The sequence below is a fragment of the Panthera uncia genome, unplaced genomic scaffold (genome assembly GCF_023721935.1).
Source record: "Panthera uncia isolate 11264 unplaced genomic scaffold, Puncia_PCG_1.0 HiC_scaffold_671, whole genome shotgun sequence".
In the NCBI taxonomy this organism is placed as follows: Eukaryota; Metazoa; Chordata; class Mammalia; order Carnivora; family Felidae; genus Panthera; species Panthera uncia.
In genome coordinates this window covers 1-20,815 of record NW_026059838.1, presented here as the reverse complement: position 1 = coordinate 20,815, position 20,815 = coordinate 1, and the positions used below count along the sequence as shown (strand labels likewise).

The window sequence follows — 20,815 nt, the reverse complement described above, 5'->3', positions numbered from 1 at the left end:
AGTTTCTTTCCCCAACTCAGCTCCAGCTGCTTGGAGGATCAAGAAATGTCTTTTGAGTCACAAAAGAAAGATTATGTCCTAATCAGTATAATTTCATTATTAAGGATGCTTTTAAAATGCTAATTCTTGGGGCACCTGACAGGCTCAGTGGGAAGAACCTGTGTCTCTTGATGCTGGGATCATGAGTTCGGCCCCTCATGTAAATAAATAAATAAATAAATAAATAAATAAATAAATAAAGTTTAAAAAATGCTAATTCTTAGGAAATGGGCAAGCCTTGAATAATTATTCACATACACATGACTTCTCTATTCACTAAAGGATTGACTCTATAGCAACACATCCTCCTGAGCCCCATTTCCCAGCCATGTTAGAAACCAAAGCATTCACTAGACACTTTTTCATTCGGCTTTTGGAAGTTGCTTATATATTTTGTCCATATCATGACAATTATGTTTTGTACCATACAATGAAGATTAGCATCCTCACCTCACAGAGCTATTATGAAGGATAAATAATATAATGTGCCTAAGAGCATAGTAAGAATTCCACCAATGATTGACAAGATCATCATTAAGGTTTGCAGAGGAATCTGTCCCCTTTTTCCTCAAAAGGATTCTGTAGGATTGACATGTTAGCTTTTTGGGAGCCAATAGTCAAAATAGTTTAGCAAATTTGACTTTTGAATATGCTGAGGTCCAATCACCAATTCGGGGGTCTGAAGTGAACATGTGATCATTTTTTTTACATTCAAGTGAAATTCACTGTAATTCAGAGAAGGAGGACTCGTTAAGAGAAAAAGCAGCCAAACCAATGCAAAACAAACAAAAAAATATTTTATTGCAACTTAAAATTCATTCCCTAGACAATTGAAAATGCACACACTGGATGGTATTAGTAGACACGGTGAAGATGCATTTGGACAATTATCAACGTTGATGAACATGGGGATGTCAGGAAAGTTACTTTTTCAGGTTATTGGACTTCCTGAATATAATGTTGGCAAAAAGGAACTTTCAACATAAAAACACTTAGTTTAGCTTTTTAAAATGTCACTTCTTATATTTATTAACCTTGACAGTGACTGAAGAATGAGGTACAGAAAACTTTCCAGAAGTCTGAGTATGGAGAAGTCCAAGGCACTTTGAAGCCCCATTATTGCATTATTAAGTAGGATTAACTCAGTTATGAAATTCCCCCACACTCCAGGTTTATTGCATACAAAAGATCTATTTACGGACCTCACTGAGGTGTTGTGGGGCTTCATGCTTATAAAGTGCTTCAGGCGCCTTTGAAGAAAGGCAACATACAAGTATAAAATCATATATTTCAAAAGAAATGAAGAGACAATTTTGGCACAATAGGAAGAGTGCGTCCTATTTAAAGAACCACAGTTGGCTATTTATAAAAACCCCTCACCTCAATGGTTTATTGTTTTTTTGTTTTTTACTTAAGAGAATGAATGTTTTCTGTTGCCAGTCTTGTAACCCTCATTTTCGACCTGGCTGTGTCGTCAGAATTCCTTGAAGAGTTCGCTAAAAATACAGATGCTTGGCCCATAGCCAAACCTACAGAATTAAAATCTCTAAGAGTAGTACTCAGGCAACCATATTTTTAAAAGGATCTAGAGGATTCTGACACACAGCAAAATTCAAAAAATATTTCTTCAGAAAGATGCCCATTTATTAAACAGTGATTTTCTTTCAAAACATTTTTCTTAAGATTGAATACAGTTGGATCAGAGTATCAATTTCTTATTGCTTTTTTGTCTTCCCATGTCCCACACAGACTCGGAGTTCATCACACACACATGCACGCACGCACGCGCACACACACACACATTTTAGTTCTGCCCTTGAATTAAAATCTGATAGTGGTAAAATCTCATAGTAGCAAATAAATGCTTCATCAAGAAGACACACAGGGACTTGCAATTCATCCCCACTGTGCCCAATGCAAATGGATGTTTCCCATTTGCCAGAACGGAATGGTTTACGCATTTCCAATTTGGAAACAGGTAAAATCAGCACTTCCTGGGAAACATCAGCTGAGTGGATGCTGACAGAGAAGAGTGAGTGTGCTTTTGGCAGCCAACCGTGAAGCAAGTCTGTGGTGAGTGCTCCAGTTTGGAGACTGCCTGCCTCTAGGCAAACACCTTAGGAATTGAAACGATTTAAGCGCAGTGGATACCAAACATGGGGTGCTGCCTCAAGGTAAATAAAATCAAATAGTGAAAACCAGTGACTGTAATTTAAAATATCTTTGAGGAAAAAAAAAAAAAAGATCAGCTTGCTCCACTGCAATTCTTAACGCCATTTTAGTAACCACTTTCATCTCCTGACTGGCCTGAAGTCTTCAACATACTAGCTAGTCTAACATAGAGAAGAGAGTGATTTCGCCCCTGGTGGCCTTCACATATATCTCATCATGCTGCCTACATCAGGTTTAAAATAGAAGAGCTCCCTCTGGGTGCCTTTCAGTGGAACTAATGGATCCTACAGAGAAATTATATTTCTTTACACAGAGAAAGCCTTTCGGGGCTGGCCAAAATGTTTACAATGTCAGGAACTCACGAATAAGGGTAAAACAGAATAGTCCCACTTCTTGGAAAAAGAAAAAAAGGGGGGGGGGTTGGTAAATACAGGCAATAGAAGCTACATATACAGTACAAAGAGAATAGGATTTGTAACAAACAAAAAATTCATTCAGAGTCAGCCACAGTGAAATTTCCTATGAGAAAACAGTCTGTAGTTCCTTCCAGTATCCTCTAAACATTAGAGGTAACTTTGTACAGAAAGGTTGTTGGAGCTGGCTTGGGCAGCAGCCTGCTGCATGTATGCCAGGAGGGTAAGGCGGCCAGAAGCAAGATAAAACCTCCCAGCAGGACACAGAAGCCACTGAAATAAAATGCAATGTCATAGGTCTGGGTCCAGTCATAAAACCAACCTGAAAAGAGAGAAAGAAAAAAGTGAATTTGATAGAAATAGTAAGACTTGGAAGCCATCCTCTAATTTTACCAATTTTATATACAGTAAGGATTAGGATAGATAAAACCCCATGTACTCTATAGCAGACTCTTAGGAGTTAGCAGAGGAGACTCTCCCAAATAATCTGGACAAGAATAAGCAGGCATTTTGAGTTTCTCCTGAACACAAAATGAACATAAATCCCTGAGCAAGTATACTGGCCTTTTTATCAAACTGATTATGAGTAAATCATTACCATCAGACATCTATGCAGATTTACTTTGTGCTAATCTGTGCTACTATTGTAATCTGGATTTCTATACCTGGAGATGTTACAAAGAAGAACAGTAAAAATGGGTTGCTTTAAGAAATATCTTACCAACAATTGGTGGTCCAAGGCTATTCCCAAGTCCAGCAAAGAACATTAATATCCCATAGGCATGGGCTAATTTTTCAATTCCCACAGTCTTTGTGGTCACATATGGGAAGATGGACCAGTTACCAGTAAGAAACCCTAGAATCCCAGAAAGTATTGCCAATGTGACATAACTTTTGGCAAATGGAATTGCACACAAGGCCAGGCCCATGATTATTAAGGTAGCTACGTAAAGATATAAGGTATTAATCCACTTGAAGTCAGCCAGTATCCCTAGAAGGAGTTTACCAACTGCTGTCATAATGCCAATAATGGAAATAAGAGGCATAATGAGTTCTTCTTCTTTCACATTTGAACTTCTTGCCACATCTTCCATAAGTAATGAAGGTGGAAATCCTCCAATGTCAAAAAGAAAGATAGCAATGAAAAGTGCTAAAAATACTTTGTTTTTAAAAAGAGCCACAGTCTCTCCACAGTAGTTTTTATATAATTGCCACTTCCTCTTGGCAAGCTGTTTGCAAAAATATGTCTGTTCTGCAACTTTCTTTTTGTACGTTTCAGTCTCTTTTGAATGTGCTATTGTTGTTGGGCTTTTATGAAGTAGGCTCTCCTGTTTCCGGCCACCACTGCCAAAGGTGCTCTTGCATGTTTCCTCAGCACTGTAGCTCTTTCCAAGAATGTTTGTGTTTTCTTCCAGGTCCTTCTCTTTTTCACTGTAAATGGAGTATCTATCTGGTGCACTTTCTAGAGCTGTTTTTTCAGGCAAAGGGCAATCAGAGGGCTGGAGGGGTCTCATCAGGCTGCCACAGGCTAATATATTTAAAGCTAAGGCACCCACAATCAGCAGGCATCCATCCAGCCCATAGAACTCAATCAGCAACCTCTGCAGAGCAGCATATATAAAAAGTCCAACACTTGAACCTAAAAAGAAATGGGAGATGTTCAATCTTAATCTCTTATAATTCAGGGTTCTCAGAACAACCATTATTGATATCAGCCAAAGAAGAATTGCAAAGGAAGGAGCATGGTTATATTCCAATTAACTTTTATTTATGGACATAGAAATTTTTATTTCACATAATTTTCAGATGCCCTGAAATATCCTTTTGATTTTTTTAACTGTACAAAAATGTAAAAATCATCCTTAGCTCATGAGCTCTCTAAAAACAGGCAGTAGACCAGATCTGACCCATGGACATTAGTTCACCAACCCCTGTTAACCATGGAACAAAATTGCTTCCCCAAAAACCTTTGTTTCATGCTCACGTTCCTTTTTTTTTTTTTCCAGCAATGTCAGAATATTTCATGTGGGTTTTTTTGTTATTTCTTTTCAATTTTTAAAAAATTCTACTGTGAGGTTTTTTTTGTTTTTTTTTTTTTGCTTGTCATCTTTTTCACTGAAGGTGGATGCTATAGGCTGAATGTTCATGTCCTCCCAAATTCACAGGTTGAAATTCTAACCCCCAATATGATGGCATGAGGAAGTGGGGCCTTTGAGAGGCAATTAGGTCATGAGCCCACTGAGCACTCGTGAATGGGATTAGCACCCATATCAAAGAGACCCCTGAGAGCTTCCTTTCCCCTTCCACCATGCACACATGCCACACAGCAAGAAAATGGCAGTCTGCAGCTTGGAAGAAGTCTGTCACCAGAACCAAAGCATGCTGGCATCCTGATATCAGACTTCCAGCCTCCAGAACTGAGAAATACATTTATGTTTTGTGGAAGTCACCTAGTCTATGGTATCTTGTTACAGCAACCCAGAAGGACTAAGTAGATCCACAATTGTCCTTAATTTTGCTTCACCTAGCTCCCTGTGAGTTGAAAATGAAAATTCCTTAATTCTGCCAAATCTTAACTGTCCAGAGTCGATCCATTTTTATTTCAGTGTGCCATGATCCAGTCTCTTATGCCCTCCTTTCTAGGCAGAGTGAAAGCATGTAGCATACAACTTCTGGCATCTTTGGCACACATACAAATTTGGACATTAAGGGAAACCCTAGTTCATAATGATAATATCTCATGCTTTTAGTACCCTGCTATGTGCCTTACATGTATGCTTCTTTAAGATTCCCAATAACTTGATGTGATGAGTACTATTATTATCCCCATTTTACAGTTCAGAAAACTGAGGCTTAACTCAATAGTTAACAGGACTGTTAGAAAGTCTGTCTATTTCCAGACAGCAAGTGAGTGACACAGGCAGGATTCAGACCTAGGTGGTCTGGCTCTGGCATCTGTGCTTGTTGCTACATTACAATGCCTCTACAAAAATGTAGTGTAGGCAAGACCTATTGTCCTTCAAGCTCATGCCTACCTTCACACTAATGCCTACCTTCGCACTCCATCACACTCACACACCTGTGGGAGATCCTGTAAGGTTCTTTGAACTGCATTCCAACTGCTTTGGATTCTCTATCTCCTGTTTTTGCTATTTCTTCTTCAGTTCTGCCTTAGCCCAGCTGTGTCCTCAAGACTCTGGCCCCATCTCCTCTTAGATCATGATTCCTATTTCCCCCCTGCCAATACTTCCTTAAACCACCTTTGGGAAATATCCAGCTCAACTTAATTCAATCTGGAATCACTTTGTTGCCACTAGATTGATCTCAGGAATAAACATTAGTTTGGCTCCTGCTGCCAGACAAATCATTGTATTTACTCCATTTACCTCAAAGTCTGACCTCCCAGGAACACCAGCTCATTAACAAGTAGCATATGTAAATGTGCCACTTTCACTAAACTTGGCAGCTCTATTTCCTAAGCAAACTGGTAAAATACTGGCCACAGAAAATTTTGATAAGTTCTCTAAGGAAAAGTTTGATAAGTTTGATAAGTTCTCTTAGGAAACAAATCCATCTGAAAAGTGAAATGACACTTTAAAACATCAGAGGAAGTCCAGAAGGCTTTTATATTTACATTTCCCTCAGTGATCATCTCTTGATTATTAAAGGAAGAACAAGAGTGAAGAGTCTGTCGTTTAGATATGCACATGGCCAGGGGAATGCATTCATAAATAAGTACTTTAGAAAAATTGTACATTCCACAGTAAATGGAGATGGCAAGATGCCAACAGCAGGCTTTTCAACAGAGCCCTGGAGTCTCCATTTTCCTGGCATTTCTCCTACCTTTCTCAGGGAGAAGGTGCCTTACATAAGTACAGGCTGCTTCTTTTACTGAAGCTCTCACCAACTTGTGACTCTCAATGTACGGGTCCCATAAGCTTTTCTTTCCTTTAGTATATTGGCCATTGAATGCCCCAGATTTTTTATGTATGCATCCTAGGGTTTTCTGGAAGCACTACTCTTATTTACTGTGGAAAATAAAATTTCCTTCTCAGGCTAGAGTAAAAAAATATGCTACCTAAGTGGTAGCTGGGAAGTGGTTGGTTAAACATATCTGTGTTCAGTAACTTTTAACTTTAATTAGAAAACTGAATAGTGACAATGCTGTACTTATTTTGAAAATGTACCTGTTGAAATTAGGCCAAGAGCAAGGCCTCGGTGGCTGTCAAAATACTGGCACGTAATGGTCACTGTTGCAGTATATAATAAACCACATCCGAGTCCTAAACATAAGAAGACATTACATAAATCAAGACAGATTATACTACTTCAATGCAAAAAAAAAAAGAAAGAAAGAAAAAGAAAAAATAACATCTCCAGTAGGTTGTTCTGTTACTGATTGGCTATAACTCTTCAGAGTATGGACTCGTAGGTTCTTTGATGTCACTCGTACAGCTCCAATGGACATATCTGTGCAGGCTCAGTTTTCACTCCACACCCATAGGGTTGGAATCAAGTGAAAAAAAAGTCCAATTTCTGAAGCATGAATGAATAATGCAAATTTAAATCGCGACATTACAGGGAGATAGAGATAATGGTTAAGTCACCAAATAACACCAAATAGTAAAATTTAATCAAACTTTCCCATTCAGTCTCACTTCCAAGTTCTTGCCCTCAGTTCAGTGTCCTTCCTCCTCAAAGTGCTCTAAATAATTTTAGAAAGTTCCCTTCATTATTCCATGCTATTTTGTGAGAGCTTATAGCTTGCACACCTCCAGTCTGCAAAACAAAGGCCTCTGGGGTTCTCAGGTCATCGCATCACAGTAAAATATATATTTGTAAGTTTCCTCCTTCAGAGGTGCAAACTACCTTATTTACAGTAAAATGTATTTGATTTAGTTTGAAATATGTTTGCAAAAAAAGGAAGCAAATACACTAAAATATTAACAACTGTTAAATTTAAGTGGTGAGCATACAGTTGTTTGCTATACTATCCTCTACTTTTCTGTAGATTTGAAATTCTTTTATAACCCAAAAGAATACCTTACTAAATTTCCTTTTTTTTTTTAATTTTTTAACATTTATTTATTTTTGAGAGACACAGAGAGATAGACCATGAGTAGGGGCGGAGCAGAGAGAGAAAGACAAAGAATCTGAAGCAGGCTCCATGATTTGAGCTGTCAGCACAGAGCCCGACGTGGGGCTAGAACTCAAGGACTGAGAGATCATGACCTGAGCCGAAGTTGGACGCTTAACCGACTGAGCCACCCAGGCGCCCCTAAATTTACCTTTCTTGAGACCCAAGGACTATATTCATCTCCAGATCTTCTCCAAGGCTTTTGTTTGTTAGCTTAATCTTTTCTTCCCTATTTAGCACCTATTAAAGCCAGTTGGTTTTTCATAAAATTTTCCTCTAGCTTCTAACTCATGACTTTTTGACTTTCTTCTGCAATATCATCTGTTCTTGAGGATCATTCTATAAACAACACATAAACCATAGTCTAAAAACTGGATTTGAAACCACAGCCCATTAAATGAGTTAAGATCATTGTCGTTGCCTTTCATTGGCACCTAAACTATGATTAGAAAGAATACACGGGCTTAACAAATATATTACATAAGTGTTTTAGTAAATTAATAATTTAAACAACCTAAGACTCTGAGGATTATGTGTGATTCCATAAAAAGTCTTCTTAAAGAAATGAGATAGACTAAAACAATTATATTTTAAGTAAAAAGATTTTTTTCTCCTTTAAAAAAAATTTTTTTTTTAATTTTTTTTTCAACGTTTTTTATTTATTTTTGGGACAGAGAGAGACAGAGCATGAACGAGGGAGGGGCAGAGAGAGAGAGGGAGACACAGAATCGGAAACAGGCTCCAGGCTCCGAGCCATCAGCCCAGAGCCTGACGCGGGGCTCGAACTCACGGACTGCGAGATCGTGACCTGGCTGAAGTCGGACGCTTAACCGACTGCGCCACCCAGGCGCCCCTAAAAATTTTTTTTTTAATTTTAGAGAGAGAGAGAGCATGAACAGGGGAGAGGGGCAGAGTAAGAGAAAGAGAGAGAATTCTAAGCAAGCTCCATGCTCAGCATGGAACTCAACCCAGGGCTCAATCCCACAACTCTGGGATCAGGACCTGAACCAAAATCAAGACTTGGATATTCAACTTACTGAGCCACTCAGGCACCCCTAAATAAAATGCCCTTCATGTTTGATTTAAGGGAAAAAATATTATCTCATGAACTAAAACATGAGTTGCACTGATTTATACAGTTGTCATTACTATTCATATATAAGACTCTTCAAGATATGAAACAAAACTGTTTCTGGGGCACCTGGGTGGCTCAGTTGGTTAAGTGTCCAATTTCAGCTCAGGTCACGATCTCATGGGTTCAAGCCCGGCATGGGGGACTGTGCTGACGGCGCAGAGCCTGGAGCCTGCTTCAGATTCTGTGTCTCCCCCTCTCTCTGTTCCTCTTCATGCTCTTTCTCTCTCTCAAAAATAAATGAACATTAAAAAAATTTTTTTAAATGTTTCTGAATAATCAATTTTGAAACCAAAAAATGTCACCCTTGACTAAGACTGTATACCTCAGAAAGCCTTTGGAGGCAGAATGAATTTACTTTTCTGTGATCTGGTTGTCAGGACTCTGTAAAATGTTAGGAATGAGAGACAAAGGGGAAAAAGACATTTCTGATTACTAAATGTCAATGTCAGAAAAGTTGAAACAGCAACTTTTAAATTTTTAGCCTGAAACCAAAAAAAAAAAAAGACATTTTAAAAAATTATTTCAAGGCCCTTCGTTTAATAGTTAATGTTATTTCACTTTTTTTTTTTTAATGTAGCAGAAATTTGAAATGCTTTCTCCTTAAACTTTTCAAAAAGGTACTACATCTGCATCAGGACAACCTTAAACTGGAAGTTATTAGAGAGGGGTCCCTTGAATCCCCATGATCTCTCACAGAGTCTGTAAATTCAAAACTATTTTCATAATACACTAGTCCCCCACTTTTCTGCAGTTTTGCTTTCCATGGTTTCAGTTACCTGCAATCAACCACGGTCCAGAATGCTCAGATGATCCTCCTCCTGACATATCATCAGAAGGTCAGTAGTAGCCTAATGCTACGTCACATGCCTATGTCATCCATTTTGCTTCATCTTATCACTCAGGCATTCTACCATCTCACATCATCACAGAAGAAGGGTGAGTACAGCACAATAAGATATTTTGAAAGAGAGAGACTACTTTCACATAACTTTTATTGTAGTATGTTATTACTGTTCTATTTGATTATTTGTTATTGTTGCTGATTTATTATTGTGCCTAATTTATAAATTAAACTTTATAACAAGTGTGTACATATACATAGGGGGTGTACATATACATAGGGTTCACTATTATGAATGCTTTCAGACATTCATTGGTGGTCTTGAATGGTATCTCCTGTGGATAAGTATCCCATGGATACTAATATGTTCTCTGCTTTTTTCACTGTGTTTACAATTATGCTGATGGAGCAAAAGAGATGGTGATAAAACCAGAAGTGCCTTAGCACAAATCAAGGTATTGGTACCAAATTTTGGTATCAAATTATGCTACATAATCATACACTCATAATAAAAACAAACAAAAATATTTTAAAAATTCTTCATTTGGATTACAACAATTGCTGCAAGGAAAACCCTTTACACAATTATTTTAGTAGCCAGCTAAAAGAGCCCCCTTTTTATCTTGTGACCTTATTTTTATTTGAAAGAATATCTGACAGACAAACTAGGGTTACCCAGACTTGGGTATTTGGTAGACACTTTTTTGAAAACAAACTAAGAAGGGAGAAAACTGGCAGTAATTGTTAACAATAATAAAATCCAAAGTTTCCAGAAAAAGAATTTTTGAAAACTGATATCCATTACTATGATTTTGACAGCTTTCCAATAAATAAAGATTTTCTGATGAGTCTGCTGGTGAAAGTAACAAAAGTGATTTTTTGATGTTGTATAATGAAATTTGCCAACATTTAGAATTCTTTCATAACTTAGTGAATCAGTATTTTTCAAATAACCAATTCATGATATTACAAAATTAGGTTTGAATGAAGATCCATTCAAAGTGCAGAATAAACAAATATAAGAGTATGAAAAGTATATTGATGTAGTACCAAGTTCCATATTACAATTAACTTTGGAAAATCATCACTCATCAAGTTTTTGTAAAGTATCGAAGAAGAATATCTACAATTACCTGAAAAGGCTATTAAAACTCCTTTCTTTTCCAACTACATCTTTATGTGTGACAAGATTTACTTCATACATTTCAATTAAAAAAAAAAAACAGATTGCAACAGATTGTGTACAGAGCAGATACGAGAATCCAGATGTCTTCTATGAAGCCAAACATTAAAGAGATTAGCAAAACTGTAAAATAATGCAACTCTTCTCACAAAAGTTTGTTTTCCTTTTGGAAAGTAGAGCTATTTTTCATAATAAGTACATTATTTATGTTAACATATATTAGGTTTGTTATTATCTTTAAATGAATTACTCAAATATTTTCAAATTTCTTAGCTTTTAATAGTTAAACTTAACAGAACAAATATCAGTAAGTATAATCCATATATTCAAAAGCTCCTCGGGGTCCTAAACAAAAGAGTGTAAAGGGTCCCAAGGCTGTAAAGTTGGAAACCACTATCTTAAAGCATCCCTTGACCAAGGGATTTGACCAATCATTTTTGACCATTTTTTTGACCAATCACTTTTTATCAAACACCTATCAGTGGAAAAAATTCTGACCATCAGCCTGCAGTATAAGCATAATGATTATTAAACTAAATACCTATATTACTAACAATTCAAAGAATAAACATTAGTATAATATTATTGTTTCCCTTTACTTAAATAAGTAAAAACTAAATATTTTTACATGTTCTAACATTTCCTTTCCACATCTTATGTTCCATTTCACACATCTCTGGGCAAGATCACAACTTCAGAGGCCACTATTCCCTCATCTCTGCCCATCAAACCAGGCAGAAGCTCTTTATCATACCAACTGCCTAAATTATCAACCTCCCTCCGTCTTTGCACCACCACTGCCTCAGTTCATCTCATGTTTTCTGAGCTGAACTCTGGCTTCCTGATCACTGTCTCAGCTTCCAGTACTTTTTCCAAAAATCTATCTTCTAAGCTGCTGCCATACAATTCTCATCACATCATGCTCCTACAGTAAAGTCCATATAAAAACATTTTGTCATCTGGCCTCTGTTGCATGCCAATCTTTGATGTATTTGCACCTATTCACATGACTTCCTCAGTCCTTAAACAAATACCTATAAAAATACTGTTATCAGGGCATCTGCGTGTTCAGTGAGTTAGTGTCCAACTCTTGGTTTTGGCTCAGGTCATGATCTCACGGTTCATGAGTTTGAGCCCTGCATCAGGCTCCGTGCTGACAGCACTGTTATCCATGGCACCTCACACCTCAGAGCATTTGAGCTCCCACAATGTCCCCCTCCCACCCACTCAACTCCCCTTCAAAACCCATTCCCATCTGACCACATCCTACCTGTCCTTCCAGACTCAGCTCAAGCATGAATTCCTGCATGAAGCCTGCTTCAGCACCCCTCTTCCCACAGGTATGTGGTATATCAGCACAGGATGTTGGTTTCATTTTATCAATGCATTTATTTTGCTGTGTTACGTGTTATAAATTTACACGTTTATTCCTCCAACTAAACAGCGAGCTCTGAGGGCAGGTGGCGTCTTATTCATCCAAGTATCCTGGTTCCAGGTCTGAGCCTGGCACAGAGTGAGTGTTCTTAAAAGTCTGTTGAATGAACCTCCCCACAGAAGTTATCCTACTGCCATTCCCCGTAAATCTCATTTGAGTTCTTGCATTTTTCTCTTCCTGTCTATGTCTCTATTCATATAACAAACACAAACACACTTATATGTATGTATGCGTGTGTGTATATATATTTTTAATAATATCTTTATACCTACTCCCCACTTAAATGATGCTAATTTTTTTACTTTTTACTTTAGCCAGAAACTAAATCTTAGCTTTAAAAATATTGAAGATTTTTTAATTTCGTAATAATTTATGAAGATAACATCATTAGAAAGACAGAATTAGAATTATATGGTTTGAAAAAAGATACAACTAATTTACAAATTCTATGCATTATAGGAGGATGCTTTGGGCAAATCACACTAAACTTCCTCATTTTCTCATTTTTTCTCAATCTTTACCGATAAATCAAAAATGCGTAGATCAATTAAACTGGTAAGACAGTTATAAGGAGAAAATGTAACTGAAGTAAAACACTCTGCTATTAAAAAATGCTTCTAATTTAGAATACATAAAGCAAGCATCTCTAAAGAACTAGCATGTGAATAAAAGCATGCAAAGTGGAACTTTGATTTATTTTAGGAAGACAAGCATTAAAACATTTGAAATCGTATACATATTTTTAGATGTCTATGAATTCTTTTAAAATACCCTTTATTATATACATATATTTGTGTGTAAGTGAATAGATATCTAACAAGCTCCTACATCTGTGTATGAAACTTCTCCCTGAATATTATTTTTAGGAAAAGGAAACATTTAGTAACAGTGCATCTTAGCATGGCAATCTTAAAAAGCAATATGGGTGAAGCTATAGAATCCAGATTCTGTGTGGGGTGGGGATAGGGTACTGCCCAGGACATTCCCGGTTTGGCCACTAAAAGTATCAGATCCTGGGAAACCTGTTAGCCCTGGGAAAACGAAGACAGTGGTCACTGTAGTGTGGGGACCTGTCAGTCATTTGGGAGAATTCCCCTTATGTATGTTTTAAAGCAAGTATTTGAATCACCTCTTAGAATAGTTGAGTCAATATGGTTTTTTAACCTAAACTTGGGTTAGGATAAGCAATTACATATAGTATTCCAGAAATATCTACTTCTAGAAATGAAATTGTGGGAAGGTAACTTAGGATGCCAAAAAAAGATAAGTAACTTTAGCATATCCAAATGCAGTTACTTTTATGTTTCTAGCTTCAAACATCTGCGTGGAGAGTTAAGAAGTGCAAGCAATTGGCTAGCTTTTTTAATAAACTGGCTCTGACTTTTGTATGCTTAGCATGAGTACTCATGAGTACTCTGAACATGACATTGACTAGTTAAGAGCACAGGCTTGGAAATCAGGCTTGGATTCAAATCCCAGCTCTATCAGTTACTGGCTAGATGACTTTGGGGATTAGAGAGTTTACTGAAAGTCTCTAATTCTTAGTTTCTTTATCTTTAAAACAATCTCACAAGACAATTGTAAAGATTAAGAGACATAAGTGTGCCTGGGTGGCTCAGTCGGCTAAACGTCCAAGTCTTGATTTTGGCTCAGGTCATGATCCCAAAGTCATTGGATCAAGCCCTGGGTCAGGCTCCATGCTGAGTGTGGAGTCTGCTTGGAATTCTCTCCCTCTCCCTCTCCCCCACTCACTCTCCCTCCCTCTCTCTCTCAGAAAAAAAAAAAAAAAGATTAAGAGACATAAAAAATGTAAAAGATTTAGTATCTGTGCCTGGAATATAATAAGTACTAAAAAAAAATAACGATTATATTGATATATGTTTTCACTTTTCACCTGAGTATTATGACATTATGTCGATAATAGCTTCAGACTAATTAGAAAATCATAGTTCCTTATTACAATTGAACATCTATGAGAGAAAAAAGACTTTCTTTAATGATATAACCATTAAAAACAAAACAAAACAAAAAGGCTTATAAAACTCTAACTGCTAAAATGAATGCCAGGAAATGACCTTTATCTCATTTGCCATAATTGCAGTAGGAGAATCAGACTCTGCAAATGTGTTTTTTTTCCTCCCAGTCTCAATACACTGTGCAGATTCAGTCCATAGGCAGATATTACCATGAAAACAAAGTTAGAGAAAATTGAACTTTTCCAAAATCCAAAAGGGAATAGCAAGCAAACACTAACCAGGTAGCTAAAGAATAAAGTCTGAAGAAAAGAGAATGTAAGACATTGATCTTGAGTTGTGCTTTCCAGAAAAGCAAAAGGAAATTATTGGGGAGAAGCCTGAGCTCATTAAGCACTGATTTCCTGCTGGCCCCCCTGCACTCCAGCCTCCCACATCATACTTTCTTTTTCCTGATTTGGTAAAGTAGTTGAGAAAATAGAAGCCTGAATTACCAGGATTGGCAGTGTGGCTTACAGTCCCTTGAAAAAGGGGAAACTTCCATTTTATGTTAGCTACAAAAACTGAACAAGATAACATCGTATTTTCAAGATGATACTTTTTAAAATATCAATTAAGGGGTAAAACAGAATTATGCCAATTAATAAACTTTAGTATTCTTTTTGATATTGTGTATTATAACTAAACATACTAAAAAGCTTTAATTTCTCTTTCTATCTTCCCAATCTGTTATACAAATATTGCTGATTCAATAAAGCTTCCTCATTAGCAAAAAACTGCTGCTGTGGTCTTGAACTAAGTGGTCAGCAAGGAATTTAAGGGAAGGGAAAAACATGTATGAAACACCTCTTTGTGCCTCTGTAGATACATTTGCTCATGAATGGGCATGATAGCTCTGTGAAGTCATATTAGTCCCATTTGATAAAAAATAAAAACAGAAGCTCAGAGAGAATAAATAATTTTCCAAGGTCACAAAACTAATAATAATGGTAATGCTAGCTAATATTATTGCATTACTTCATCAATGCACAAAATCCCAAGGTGGATGTCATTATTATATGTAGTTTTAAAAATGAGAAAACAGAGGGGCACCTGGGCGGCTCAGTGAGGTAAGCTATGGGCTCTTGATTTCAGCTCAGGTGATGATCTCACCGTTTGTGAGTTTGAGCCCAGCATCAGGCTCCACAATGAGAGTGCAGAGCCTGCTTGGGATTCTCTCTCTCTCCCTCTCTCCCCCTCCCCCACTCGCACTTTTTCTCTCTCTCTCAAAATAAATAAATAAACTTAAAAAAAAGGAAACAGAAGTTAAATAACTTGTCCCTCTGCATATTGTCTATCTTAAGACACCATCTAGTTCATTCTAGACAAATGAAAATGCTTAGTATACAATTCAGCACAGAAGTGGTGCTCAGTGAATGTTATCATCAGACTGAATCTTTCTTGCTATTTCTAAGAAATTCAATACTAAAGAGGAAAATGAGTTTAGACAGTAATAATTTCCTGTCACTTCCTTTTCAACTGGATACTCTAAAATGGTGACAGAATGGAAATATCATTGTTCACTATTATCTCACTTATTTATCCCACAGATATTGTGAGCCCTGTATTATAAGCCGAAAGAAAGATGAGAGAAGAAAGAAAGAAAGAAAGAAAGAAAAAGAAAGAAAGATGACGTCAACCATGGTAATAAGTATTAATTGTCTGCTGGCTAGGAGTAGCTCATGGGGCCCCAATAGATACCAGAGAGAGTGATTTTTTTATTAACTGAAATCCAACTCAACTCTTTTTACTTATTTTTTTTTTATTTTGCTTGACTTCATTTTGTCCTCACAAAACCTGTGTGAGGTAGGTTTCCCAGCCTGCTTTCATAGATGAAGGAACACCATTTGTGATCAAGTGTACTCAGGCTCATAGAATCTATGTCTTCTGACCGTAAGCCCAGCACTCTCTCTTTGAGCTCACAATTTCTTCTCAGCTGCAGGGATTCAGAACCTATGACCAAATCAGAGTCTTCAAGAGCTGAGTCTGTTTTCTGACCTACAATCCACTAAGTGAAGGAGAGGCTGGGATTCCAGGAGGAAGGACAAACACTATGACAAGTATATGGATAACAGTACCCTAAACATTTCCCCAAAGACAACTATGGCCACTTATTTAGGGAAAGTGGGATACCTTTAGAGCACTATTGGACACAGAACATGAGCTGGCATTATTAACTAAGGGCCTGAAGCATTTACATGCCCTTCCCTTAGAGTGGTCATATGGGGGCCAGGTAATATATAGGATCATGCCTCAGGTCTGGCTTACAATGGATCCACTGAGTCCATGGATGCATCCAAGTTCCTGATATTTCATTGGCTCACATATACATGGTGGTTGGTATAACTCCCTACATTGTTCCTTGGCCAGGGTGAGAGTTATCATAGTGGGGAAAGCCAAGTGGAAGGCCTGTAACACCACCACCATCACCACCACCACCACGAGCCAAAAGGGTAAGTCAGACCAATCTCAAATCCTATCTGATTAATTAAAGATCATGGATTCAGGAGGTCAGGAGTCATGGTTAGTTATCAAAAGGTTCCAACAACATAAATCAAATCAAAATTAACTTCACAAGTTGATAAAGCTCCCTCCATTGATACAGAAATTTTGAAACTTAGTTTTGGGAGTTAGTTAATATTGTCTTTTTTTTCTATACATCCTTATTCTTCCAACACAGTCAATTGTATATAAATCCTAGACATTGCAAGCCAAATTTTTCTTCCTAAAAATTCATTTTTATATATAGGTAATGCAAATGCTATATATCACTCACTGCTCATCAATTTTTAAGTCGGTAAAAATTTTGTATGTCTAGATTAACCTTGAAACCAGGTGAAGCAGTAAAATCTTATGCAATTTTAAACATGTAGTCCAGAGTTTGAACTAGATCATATCAATGGCATAATGATTCAATTTTCTATGTAAAAAGGGATTTGTCCTAAAGGGAATAATCCAATATTCATGCATAAACACAGATACCTACATTTTTATTTTTATGATTTTAGACAAGAATGCAAAATGATTATCAAATGAAAACTCTCAAGTTTACACCAGAGATTAATGTGTTTGTACCCACAGGTCCAAAACTGTATTAAGCACCACAGGGAATATAAAATATCAAACATACACTACATGCTCTCAAGGAACTAACATGGGGCTTGCTTATTTAGATTCAGGTCTCAGCAGTATTAGGGTATGTTGTTGCATTTAACAAGACACTTTAAGGGTTCTAAAAGCACCAAAAATAACTACAAAAATGTGAAAGAGGTTGGGATCTGACTCAGGTCAGGTCAGAGTGCTCTGACTCAGGATCTGGTGTCAGACTAAGTGCATTCAACCCCAAATCTCCTTTGTAGCTTCAATCCTCTGAGCTTCACTTTCCCCCTCTGTAATATGGGTTCTTGTGAAGATTAAATAAGGTCAGATAAAGCATTTAGCATAGAACCAAGCACATGGTTAAGTATTCAGTGCATATTAGCCACTATTATTTCCATTAGGTATTATTCTGGAAATAGTCCCAGGCGAAAAAGAGGAGTATTAATAGCCAACAAAATTAGGTTCTTCCAGACGCTAAGAAAAACTTGGAAAGCTGGAATCATCTGTTTCAAATTCCCCACCAACCGCCCCTAAGAATAGTCTGATCATGTCGAACACCAAACACAATTAGTACAACACATCACAAAGGCCACAAAGGCATCTACCCAGAGCCGTCGGTGCTGTCAGTCACTCTCTACTTTTCCTCTCGTGTAACCAGGATCACCATCAATTATCCCCACCACTCAGTTTTCTTCACCTGTGCCTTATCTTAAAAAAAAAAAAAATAATGATTGTGTGTTTTAAAATCTACTTTTTAATTCTGCTGTAATTTTGTGATGTGGGCCCTAGAAGCACAGGATGTTTAGAACACAAACAACCCAACAGAGCCCTGCTTAGCCAGCCAGAATGAAAAGGACCACTTCTTAAGTCAGAGAGAAGTGACATCAGCCTCAGACTCCCTCCTCTTTCTTTTCCTTTGTGTGCATTAGAGACCAGCACTGAAATGAAAACCCTTCTTATGCCTTGTCGGAGAACTCAGTGTGTGTTGATAAAACATGTTTATCCTTTCAAATATGTTGATTCGCTGGGCAGACATGTTACTAAGGCAATAATTTTTGGTGAAGTGGTCATTGAAAGCAAATTATTTTTTATCATTTTCACACCTTATATTAACTGAATAATAAACCTGACATTGATAAAATGATGTTTAACTCTTGAAGTTTAGAAGAATTATAGTGACCAGATTTCTTACCTACAACAATGCCATAGGAAAAAAACAGAAAGTAGATATTGGGGGCAAAACTGCTCAACATCAGGCCTCCAGCTACCATGAAGCCACTGAAGATTGTCACAGGTCTTGCTCCAAAAGAGGAGACACAGAGGCTGCAGACAGGACCTAAAATAATAAATGAAACCTTCACTTATTTAACAGTAACCTCCTTCCCACAGTCCTAGGATCCATCCCATCATAAATTTAAAATGATTCTTTCCATCATACAATAACAACACTAACAGTAAACATCTACTGTGTATTTACTATGTGCCAGACACTCTATGAGATACTTCATAGAAACAATCTCATTTCATTTTAATCTCCCTGCAGCCCTGAAAGGGCTATTAACCTCACTTTTTGATAAGGAAATCAAGGTTTCAGGATGGTAAGGCCATGTAGGTAAGAAACAGGCATTCTGGAGTCAGGCTTTATTCAAATTCAAGTTCTACCACTTGCTGGCAGTTCGATCTTAGGCAGCTTATCTGATGTCTCTGGGCTTCAGTTTCCTCATCTGCAGATTGGAATAATAATCATACCACCTTGTGGTGCTACAGGCAGGACAAATGAGAGCACAGGTGTCAAGCTGATCACAAGGCCTGGGACAAGGAAGTCTCTGATCGGGTCCAGCACCTCAGTGACAAGAGCAGCAACAGCAGCCACCAGAGTGGTAACAGAGAGAGAAGTAACAACCCAGGCAGTCTGACTCCTGAGCCCAGCGTCTTAACTACCATACTATTCTGAGGACTTTTCCTCCTGCATGTTCCATGCATATTTCCTCCCCAGCGCTCCTTCTCAGCACGGAGCCGGTCAGGTAATTGATGAGGAAAATAAACTTGATGACTGACTGACCACAACCAGTCGCCACCCTGTAGAGTGATGATGTGGGGGTGGGGTGGGACCAATGGAGGTGGGACCAATGGAGAAGCACCCTACCCATTCCAGCACGGGTCTGTCAGTACCACTGTCCTACATCCTACATGTAATCTGGAATTTGGGGGGTGAAGTGCACTGTTGAGTGGCAGGCTACAGTGACCACTACCTGGATCTGTTCTATGCATACGTGGGCAACTGCCCATGTAACAGGATTTAAGTCATAGTGAAATTCTCTTCCACTAGCAGTGTACCTACAAAGCATGTAACTACAAAGCATGCATATCAGAAACAAAAGGACATTGGGGATTATTCAGCACATTAGTCTCATTTACACGAAAGAAACTGAAGCTCACAGAGGTTGTCCATGCCCACGGTAGAAGGAAGAGCCCAGGTTTCAAAAGCAAAGAGAAACCCTAGTTAAGTTGACAACCTTAAGTTGACAACAACCTTTCAAGGTACAGATTATTATTCCCAATTTTTAAAAAGTATAATCACCAAGATGGCTAAAGGCAGACAACAGTGAGTGTTAGCAAGGATATGGAGCAATCAGAAGTCTCCTAAACTGCTGGTGTTTTCTCCTAAAGCTGAACACAGCACATGGTTCAGAAATTCTGCTTCCATGTATACACTCAATAGAAATACCTGTACCAAAAGTACATAAATGTTCGCAGCAGAACTACTCATGGTAGCCTAGAACCCCAGACGTTCATCAGCAATACAATGTGTAAGTGAATTCTGGTGTAGTCACACAGTGGACTATTGAGAATGAAGGATCTATTGCTACACATATAGAAGTGTCTCATAAACCTACGTGGAGTGAAAGACAACATGAGAAAGTATACATTACATAATTGCAATTATAAAAAGTAAAAAAACAGGCAAAATTAATCTATGATTAGAAGTCAGAATAATGGTTATCTTTAGTAATGGGTAGGGAGTTGTAACCAGAGGGAGCCCAGCCCAACTTCCTAGGTAGTGCCAGTGTTCTGTTTCTTGATGTGAGTGTGCTTAGTACATGGGTATAATCTGGTTTGTGAAAAATTCATCAAGTAATACTCATGATATGTACACTTTTATGTATATATCTTTTTTAATGTTTATTTTTGAGAGTGAGGGAATGAGCACACACATGCGTGAGTGGGGGTGGACAGGGGCAGGGTGGGGGGGAAGAGGATCCCAAAGTAGGGCTCAAACTCACGAACCATGAGATCATGTTCTGAGCTGAAACCAGAAGCTCAACTGACTGAGCCACCCAGGCACTAC

The 20,815-nt window shown here is 37.8% G+C and overlaps 1 protein-coding gene across 1 annotated transcript; it reads right to left on the bottom strand.

Moving 5' to 3' along the window:
* Nucleotides 1-824: 824 nt before the first annotated feature.
* Nucleotides 825-18,913, bottom strand: LOC125918313 (monocarboxylate transporter 9). Its single transcript, XM_049624330.1, has 4 exons — nucleotides 18,659-18,913; nucleotides 6,812-6,907; nucleotides 3,346-4,263; nucleotides 825-2,946 (listed from the first exon to the last, which is right to left on the bottom strand). Exons 1-4 carry the CDS (start codon nucleotides 18,735-18,737, stop codon nucleotides 2,768-2,770), a joined length of 1,272 nt encoding a protein of 423 aa, XP_049480287.1. The 5' UTR covers nucleotides 18,738-18,913; the 3' UTR covers nucleotides 825-2,767.
* Nucleotides 18,914-20,815: the final 1,902 nt, after the last annotated feature.